Source organism: Eschrichtius robustus, chromosome 3 (genome assembly GCF_028021215.1).
Source record: "Eschrichtius robustus isolate mEscRob2 chromosome 3, mEscRob2.pri, whole genome shotgun sequence".
Classification (NCBI taxonomy): Eukaryota; Metazoa; Chordata; class Mammalia; order Artiodactyla; family Eschrichtiidae; genus Eschrichtius; species Eschrichtius robustus.
This window is the reverse complement of record NC_090826.1, coordinates 110,448,241-110,458,217: the sequence shown is the minus strand read 5'-3', so window position 1 is coordinate 110,458,217 and position 9,977 is coordinate 110,448,241. Positions and strand designations below refer to the sequence as shown.

Below are 9,977 nucleotides of genomic sequence, written 5' to 3'. Positions count from 1 at the left end.
ACCCAACAATGGGGTTGAGCCTTCCCATGGAGGGAGGGGCTTACATGGTGGCCCTTCCCCACCCCAGGGCCATATTTAGGCGAGATGAGTAAATCCATTTATTCTAAGGAATTTAAAGTATAACATAAAGGTCATCTTACTATCAGTACTGTTTATAGGTCAGTGGCTAAGGTCTGCCACATTGATAAAACAAACAAACAAAAAAACAAAAACCAAGATCTTTTCATGAATCGAGGTGCAATATTCTGAGTTCTGTACCTTGATGTACACAAGAAAGCAAGGTCTGCCTGAGATTTTTGGCTACCAGATGACAGCAAGGACACCCCCTGGAGAAACCCCCCTGAGGTCTGTAACCTTCCACACTGACCTGCTTCCTCCAGCACCGACTCCCCTGCCTTCCTTTACCGGCTTGGTTCTTTAATCATGCCGTCCTCTTCCTGTGCCCTTCTCCTTTCCTTCTCCATGGTACTCCCTCCCCCGGTTTCCCAGCTTCTGCAGCTTTCCGTCCCCCCACCCTGCCCCCCGCATTTGAAGCTCACCATCTGTGATGGTCATCTCTTTTGGTCTCTCCGAGGCTTCTGCTCAATGAACCTCCAGGTCTCTCGCCTCTCGCCCATCCACCAAGTCCAGAACCCAGGAAATCTCTCCCTTCCGTTCCTCACAGGCCACCAGGGCCGTGGGCTTGGAGGAGCCACACGGCTATGGGCAGCTGACCTCCTCCCAGGTCCCAGCACTGAGGACAGAGGTCACATTCAGAGAAACTTGGACTCTCAGAATTGGAAGTTCTCCCACCCAGGGAAGGCTCCCCCTCCTCAGTATTCCCAGCAGCTGGTAGCCCAACCTCTCCGTGAACACCTTCCTAAAAGGAAGCCAGAAAGAGCAGAGTTGAGCCCTGGGGTTCCTGCTCCGCCCCCACTGGAGACAGGGGTTGACTCACATATGTACTTATTGCCTGTCGGTGTTCTCAGCAGGACCCTAACACCTGTGATAGGCAACGGCATTGCTCTGTCCACGCGGTACAGTCTGGAAGGCTCACTGCATTTGGGTTCTAGGATTTCTTGGCTCCTTACAAGCTGTGTGCCCTTGGGCAAATGACCTAACTTCTCTGAGCCTGTTTCTTCACCTATAAAAAAGTGAAGATAATAAGGATCACAAGAGATGATGCATCTGAAATTGCTTTGTGAGCCACAGGGTGTACACAGAGGTACGCAAATTTTATATGGGTATAATAACACACTAATGATATTTAATAGCACTTAGTCTAAGCCAGCATCTGCCAAGTGTTTTATATGAATAATCTCTTTTAATCTTTACCATAATCCTATAAAACAAATACTAGTACTACCTTTGTTTCATAGTGAGTTAACTGAGGCATGGACAGACAAAGCAACCTGCCCCAGCTCACCTGACAGGTAGGCGATGGGGCCGCATATAGATCCTGCCGCAGGGCCTGTCTCCAGCCACGGGTGCTCCTCCTCCCCGTTCCTAAAACGCACTCTGTAGGAAAGGCCAAGGAAGACACAGCAGAGAGGCCGGAAGCAGAGCTGAGTATGCAAGGCAAGGACTTAGAAGCAGGAGTTCGCCCTAAGAAACAGCTGAGGTTGGTTACAGAGCCCCCAAGGGGGCTTTTCCTCTTTCCCCAGCTTGACTCGAGGATGCCTCAGTTACAGCAAAACATTAATGGGAGCATCGAAGCTTTCAGGTGCTAGGCCAGGATGGAGGGCGAGTCCGCAGTGCTCAGCCGCGGAGGGGGTGAGCGGGAAAGGCTCCTGGAGCGAGAGTTCGCTGACGTCATCGTGGTACGACGTGCCCAGCAAGGGGTTGGGGCAGGAGGGGAGGGAGAATGACCGTGTTTGCCTCGGGACTCTGAGCTGGCAGCCGCTAGATCCGGGCCCGCCAGTCCTAACGGAGGCTGCGCAGCAGAGAAAGAGAAGGAGAGGGAGCAGAGATGGTCACAGGCCTAGTCCTTAGAGAAAATACCTTGACTTCAATTAATTCTAACTTGGAGACAGGGTAAAGGGGCAGCTCAGGAAGGAACAGAGCCTTTGACTACTCTAGAAATGACAATAATTGCTACTTTCCGCTGCTTCTTAAATCTGATGCGGTGGCCACTTCCTATGTCTACCAGAAGTGTGATCATCCATTAATTAGCATTCATGAGAAGCACAGCTCCGTGCCTGGCAGGAAGCAGTTGCTCAAACGTATTAGCTGCGAGGTCACATTAGAAGTGAGGTTTTGGGGAGCAGGCTGTTAGCATCTGGGGGAGACTCTGGGAGCCCCTCCCTGGCAAGCCAGACCCAGGGCCTTGATGCACGTCCCTGCCTCTCCCTGCCTTTGGTGCGCAGCTAAAGCAACCAGGATGGTGAAAGCCCCGGAGGCGGGAGAGCGTGGGCAGAGCAGGATGCTGCTTCTGCACGCTCAGGGCAACCACCGTCCCACCAGACCCCCACCCACCCTGTCCTGGCAAAACACCTGAGCGTCCTCAGCGAGGAGCTCACAGAATTCCCACGGGGCCGTCTTCCTGCTGTGCTTCTCTTGGTCTTGGGCTCATTGGAGAAAATATGGCCTCCGTGCCAGGGACCAGGGGCTGAGGACAGCCCATAGCATCACCATGAGCTCAATCATTTATTCATCCTTCATTAAATCTTTATTCAGTTCTCCTGTAGACCAGAAACTGGGCCAGACACAGAGGACACAAAACAAAGCGTGCTTCCTACCCTTGAGGGAGAGAGGCTGAACTAAATGAAAGTGATTTCGTGTCAGTGCTGCTATAGCAGTGTGTGTGTGTGTGTGTGTGTGGTGTGCCTGTGTCTGTGTGTGTCTGTGTCTGTGTGTGTGTGTGTCTGTGTCTGTGTGTCTGTGTCTGTGTGTGTCTGTCTGTGTGTCTGTGTGTGTGTCTGTGTCTGTGTGTCTGTGTCTGGGTGTGTCTGTCTGTGTGTCTGTGTGTGTGTGTGTCTGTGTGTCTGTGTCTGTGTGTGTCTGTGTCTGTGTGTGTCTGTCTGTGTGTGTGTGTGTCTGTGTGTCTGTGTGTGTCTGTGTGTCTGTGTGTGTGTGTCTGTGTCTGTGTGTCTGTGTCTGTGTGTCTGTGTGTGTGTGTGTCTGTGTGTGTGTGTGTCTGTGTGTGTGTCTGTGTGTGTCTTTGTGTGTGTCTGTGTGTGTGTGTCTGTGTGTGTGTGTGTGTGTGCAGTGTGGAGGTGCCGAGCAGGTGGGCTCCCAGGCTCGGGGGTGGGACGCCTGGGATCTGAGTGGACCGGCCTGACCACGTCTTCCTTGGGGGAGGGATGCTGACTTAGCCTCTTCTTCTCCCCAGAAACCCCACGATCCGGCCACTGTGGATGAAGTCCTGCACCCGCTGGATGAAGACGACACAGGGACAGTAGAATTCAAGGAATTCTTGGTCTTGGTGTTTAAAGTCGCCCAGGCCTGTTTCAAGACACTGAGTGAGAGTCCTGAGGGAGCGTGTGGCTCTCAGGAGTCTGGAAGCGGCACTCCTGCGGCCTCCCAAGAGCCAGGAGAAGAACAGAGAAGTGGCACTGCAGTGGGAAGGGCTGAGAAGAGACAAGGCCATGCGGGGAGAAGCAGCACACAGAGCGAGCAGGCTTCCAGGGGGCAGGGCGGGCCTGGGTCTCAGACATCAGCTCTGCTCAGGTCAGTCGCCAGGACAGGCAGTCTTGAGTCCCAGAGACAGGAGGGAGCCAGCCAGCAGATGCAAGCAAGGGGCCATGTGGAGCAGACCCAGAGAGTGCGAGAAGACAAGAGTCCTCAGACCAGAGAGAGGCGGGCGGAGAGGCAGTCACAGACCAGGGAACGGACAGAGCCCACCAGACAAGTGGGACCGTCACTGGAACGATACCTCAGACCCAGACAGGTGCCACCCAGACCGTGGAGCAGGACAGGAGCCATCAGACAGGAAGCGCCAGCATCCAGCCACAGGAGTTCACCTGTGGCCAGACCAGAGAGACTGAGACCCACGGTCAAGACAGGCATCAGACAAGCCAGGCTGTGACAGGAGGACACATGCAGACACAGGGAGGTGCCACCCAGGCCGTGGAGCAGGAGAGGAGCCAGACTGCAAGCCACATAGGGGCTCGAGAACAGAGCCAGACTCAGAGGCAGTCAGGCAGTGGTCAAAGATGGACACAAGCGATCAACTATGAGGCAGGAGAGACAGTGCTGGGAGGACAGGTGCAGACTGGGGCAAGCACTGTGACAGGCGGCCAGGACCGGAGTAGCGCTCTCCCATTGTGCAGTGTGACAGGAGGGCAGGGAGCGAGCGAGCCCACCGTGGTTAAACAGGAGTGGGTTGATGACCACACGAGGGAGACAGTGATCCAAAGGCAGGACCAGGGCAGCCGACACACCAGTGTGCCTTCAGCACAAGGCCAGGCAGTGGCGCAGCGGAAGGCAAGTGAGGCCTCACAGCCAGGGGGCTGTATTCCTACTTCAAAAGCAGCAAGCCATGAGCGCCCCAGCGCTGGGGGAAGAGGGGAGAGTGGTTGGCTTGCTGTGCCCTGGCCAAGTCCAGCTAGCAGGTGCCTGGACATTAGCTCTTCCTCGTGGTGCTTCTCTCTTAGGTCTTTCTCAGTGAGACCATTTCTGCAAAGTGCTTTCTATCCTAAACTCTCTCTTACCTGCTTTGCTGTGCAGACCCTCTCGGGAGCAAGAAGACAGAGAACAAGTCATCCCTTTGTGCCAAGTTTTCCTCAGCTTCTGGGGGTTTTCAGAGCTACTTTTATTTCTGCCATCTGTCCATTGCCCCATCTATCCTGATGCATCAATAAAACCTTCCTAAGCAACTGAGCTTTGTGTCCCATTCAATCACTACTGACATGGTGGGCTAAGGGCTACAGAGCTTTGATGATGAACTGGATGTGGTCCCTACCCTTGAAGAGCATCTGGTTGAGTAAACACTGTGCAAGATTCCAAGAGTAGTGCAGCCACTATGGAAAACAGTATGGCGATTCCTTGGAAAACTAAAAACAGAGTTACCATATGATCCAACGATCCCACTCCTGGGCATATATCCAGGAAAAGACAAAAGCTCTAAATAGAAAAGATACATACACCACACTGGTCATGGCTGCACTATTTACAATAGCCAAGACATGGAAGCAACCTAAATGTCCATCGACAGACGAATGGATAAAGGAGATATGGTATATATACACAGTGGAATACTACTCATCCATAAAAAAGAATGAAATAATGCCATTTGCAGCAACATGGATGGACCTAGAGATTATCATACTAAGTGAAGTAAGTCAGATAAAGACAAATATTATATGATATCATTTATATGTGAAATCTAAAAACTAGTACAAATGAACTTATTTACAAAACAGAAACAGACTTATAGACATAGAAAGCAAATTTACAGTTATCAAAGGGGAAAGAGGGTAGGTATTAACAGATGCATACTACCATAAATAAAATAGATAAACAACAAGGTTTTACTGTATAGCACAGGGAACTATATTCAATATCTTGTAATAAACTATAATGGGAAATAATCGAAAAAAGACTATATATATGTACATCTATATGAATAATCGAATCACTTTGCTGTACACCTGAAACTAACACAATATTGTAAATCAACTATGCCTCGTTTGAAAAAAAAGCTTCCAAGGGTTGTCAGAGTCAAAGAGAGGAGATGTCATACTTTTATACTTGGCAGAGATGGATCAGGAAAGTTTCCACCAGAAGAAGCTTTTTTTCATAAATGCCCTTAAAAGACAAGCAGGATTTAGGTAGGCAAAGCTATTCTCAGTCTTTCACAGTCTCTATTTCTAGAGTCTCTGTTCATCTTGAAAGGTCACATAGGAAGGCTGACCTAAGGTTACCAATAAATGGAAGAAGGCCACCGGGACTGTGTTAAGGGAGGGGAAAGGCCTGTGTTACCAGGAACTGAGCCAAGAGCAGAGCCCCCAGGCTTCCCTCTCCTACCCTCTCACCCGTAACAGCTCTGATGGCTAATGATGTCTCACTCACTGGATATGAACAAGAGGTTATGGGGTAGAAGCTCTTCACTCTGGTTTATTGTAAGAATCACCTTGGAAGTAGTTTTTAAAATACAGGTTTATAAACCTAACCCTAGAGATGCTAAGTTCAAAAGTTTGGAGTAGAGCCTATGCAAAGTGTTTAGGAACTTCTTAAGGGGACTTCCGCTTCCAGTAGAATGGCAGACTAGATACTCTAAAAGGCCTCCCACAAGAAAACAAGTAGATCCTGCATAAAGCACATTTTTTCATTGCATTGTTGGTTTACAGGAAATAAGGGAAATCTCCAAGGAGAAAACAAAATGTGTTAGGCTGAATAATAACCCCTAAAATGTCCATGTCCTAATCCAAGGACTCTGTGGATATATTACCTTATATGGCAAAAGGGACTTTGCAGATGTGATTAAATTAAGGGTCTTGAGATGAGGATATAGTTCTGGATTATCTAGGTAGGCTCACTGTAATCACAAAGGTCCTTACAAAGGTGAGGCAAGAGGGCTGAAGTCAGTAAAAGGAGATGTGATCATGGCCTCAGGGGTTGGAGTGATGTGTCACAAGCCAAGGAATGTGCATGACCTCTGGAAGCTAGAAAAAGAAAGGAAACAAGTTTTCCCCTAGAGCCTCCAGTTGTTCTTTCAACACCTTGATTTTAGACTTGTGAGTTTCAAGGATGCAAGGGAATCAATCAATTTGTGTTGTTTTAAGCCATTAAGTTTGTGATAATCTGTTACAGCAGCAATAGGAAACTAATACACAAAACAAAAAACCCAGAACTAGAGCCAGGAGAGTAAAAGGTAAGGCTGTCCTTCTGAGGACCAAGTGATTTTATACCTGTCCCTCACTGACCTTTAGGTATAAAGGCCAAAGACAAATAGCAAAGAACTTGCAAGGACACAGGGGATAGTGTTCCCACAATCCCTTCATGGGGACGCTACTAGAGAATGAGCTTCCAAAACAAACAAACAAACACAAAAACCAGAATCATAAAAGCATTTGCCATAGAATATGATACAGAGCATTTCGACATGTTTACTGTAGACTATGACTAAATAATGGGGATAAAGATGACAGAATAACATTTTACATTATATGCTCTAAATATAAATATAATAAGCTAACAAAAATGAAGCAGAAGGAGAAAGTGTATAGAAAATAGAGAAAGTCCACTTATTGTCTTATGTAAGTATACAATTTTAAGTAAAACCTGGGAGTAGAAGGATATCACTTCAAATTAGATATTGAGAAAGAAAGAAGATGGGGAGAGTGAAAAAGTTTTCAGCAAATTCCATTATTACTTACAGTAGGGGATGAATAGACAGTATATTTAAAAAGGAAGTGTGGGGCTTCCCTGGTGGCGCAGTGGTTGAGAATCTGCCTGCTAATGCAGGGGACACGGGTTCGAGCCCTGGTCCACGAAGATCCCACATGCCGCGGAGCAACTAGGCCCGTGAGCCACAACTACTGAGCCTGCGCGTCTGGAGCCTGTGCTCCGCAACAGGAGAGGCCGCGATAGTGAGAGGCCCGCGCACCGTGATGAAGAGTGGCCCTCACTTGCCGCAACTGGAGAAAGCCCTCGCACAGAAACGAAGACCCAACACAGCCATAAATAAATAAATAAATAAATAAATAAATAAATAAATAAATAAATAGATAGATAGATAGATAGATAGGAAGGGGATACATATTACATGAGGATGTTACTATAAAAGTAACATTAGAATGAAAATACAAACCCTTCTCAACATCAAAATATATTCCAGGGGGAAAAAAAGCAAATACAATGACAACATAGTGAATGTTATTTATGTACAAGATATATATTTGCATAAATGTGACAAAAAAGAGTGTGGCAGACTGATGTCAAACATACAATTTATAATACTAATGTAAAAGGCTTAATTCACTATTGAAAGAACAAGTTTTCATACTGGGTCTATGTAAGTCTATGCTCTTTACAAGAGATATTCAAATCCAAGAGATGCAGAAAATTATTTTAAAAGGGGTGAGTGGGTAAATAAAAATCAGGAAACTGCAGATTAAAACAAAATTTAAAAAGCAGGGTCGTTATCTTGATTCCTGACAAGATAGAATTCGTCAAAAAGCATTAAATAAGACCAAGAAGGAAACTTTAAAATGTCAAAGGCTATAATTTCATAATGAAAATATAAGAATTTTTAGCATCTATACTTTCAATAATGTAGCACAAGTCTCATACAAGCAGGAACTACAGTAGGTACAAGGACAAATTTTAAAAAAAAAAACAGAAATAATAGGGTAAAGGGTACTTTTAGAGACAAATTAAACAACACAAATATTAAAATATAATTCTTTATATATATAATCTACTAATATACTAACCCAACAATAAAAATATACCTTCTACACGTGAAATATTTAATATTAAGCCACAAAGGAACCCTCAATACATTATTCAACAACAGAAGTAATACAAATCGCATTCTTGCTGGCACATGTAGTATCAATGAATGTTGCCAGATCGCTGTTGTTTTTGTTGCTATTGTTGGAAATTAACAACAGACACACACCCTATTAAACAATTTTTGGATAAAAGGAGATGAATACAAAATGAAATTACAGAACTTTTAGAAAATAATGACAAACGAGATACCTAAGGACATATAGAACACAACTGCATGAATGCTCTAAGGAAAATTCAGAGCCTTAACTACACATGAATAAAAATTAAAATAAATGAATTAAATGTACCAATTGAAAAGCTAGAAAAATACCAATGAAGGAAAAAATATATATAGTATGAATTTTAAAAGGTACAAAAGAAATTGATGGCTAAGAAAGTAGAAAAGTAGTACAATAAGTAAATAATAAGAAAATAAATAACCTATTTCTTTGAATACACTAAGTAGAAAGCAACTAACCAGTCTAATTTTTAAAAAGGTAAAAAAGGTACAGGTGAGACAGCACAACTATACAAAACAAGAAATAACAATGGGCAAAAGATATAAACAGATAGTTGACAGAAGAAATGCAAATGATCCTTAAATATATAAAAAGATGCTAAAGCTTGTTCATACTAATAGAAACACAATTAAAACTATATCGAGATACCATTTCTCACCATCAGCTTGGCAAAATTCTAAAAGAGAATAGACTTGAGACCAGACTTTCTGAGAATAGATTTCGTCGACAAGGCTGTGGAGAAGAGGTACTCCCACATTTTTCTGATGAGAGTGCAAAATGACGCAGCCTCAATGGAGGGAATTTGGCAAAATTCATCGTTATTACATCCTGTTTTGCTTTTGCTGTTTCCCCGGACCTGAAGTAGATCTTGGCAGATAACAGCGTTCAAGAATTATTTGTTGAAAAAAATGGAATGACTTCACCTTTTTTTCCCACATACATTAGTTAATATAATCTCTATGCAGACCTGTGACTATGGAAATGCAGCTATAATCAAGCTCATATCGAATAAGAAAATGGAGTTTCTTTAGCGCTGCCAAAGTCACGCAGTTAGAAAATGGCAGAGATAGGACTAAACTCAGATCTTTTGTCTATAAACTCAGTGACTGATCACGCCTCACAGAGAAAAAAAGGCCACAGGTATGTGTGAGGATCTACCCAAAGGGGTTGGGAAGGAGTCACACAGAGTGGCCCTTCCAGGCCCACCTCCAGCCCCAAAAGGGAATTCAGGCCATGAAAGCATGGAGCCCACGGACGCCTTGGAATAGACCCTACTCTCAGGATCCACGTTCTCAGGGAGCTTCCAGGAAGAGGAAGGGGGCTACCCTGGAACAGTCAGGGAAAATATGAAGATATATATGGTTCTGAAAGAGAAGTCAAGCAACCATGAGTCGTGGAGAGGCAAGAGCAGGCAGCCGTTCCCTTCTAACCCTCCCTATGCCTTGCTGGATGGATCTGGAAGCTACCATGAGATTCCCCATCCCCCAAGTTTTAGGTATAAATGAATAGGGATTCCTTATAAATGTTAAACATTGGAAT

At 45.4% G+C, this 9,977-nt stretch overlaps 1 protein-coding gene across 1 annotated transcript; it reads left to right on the top strand.

Annotated features, from left to right (window-relative positions):
* Positions 1-1,655: 1,655 nt before the first annotated feature.
* Positions 1,656-4,463, top strand: CRNN (cornulin). Its single transcript, XM_068538201.1, is given in 4 exon segments — positions 1,656-1,799; positions 3,311-3,806; positions 3,809-4,396; positions 4,399-4,463. Coding segments are annotated over 4 exon segments (1,293 nt in total).
* The last annotated feature ends 5,514 nt before the right edge of the window (positions 4,464-9,977 follow it).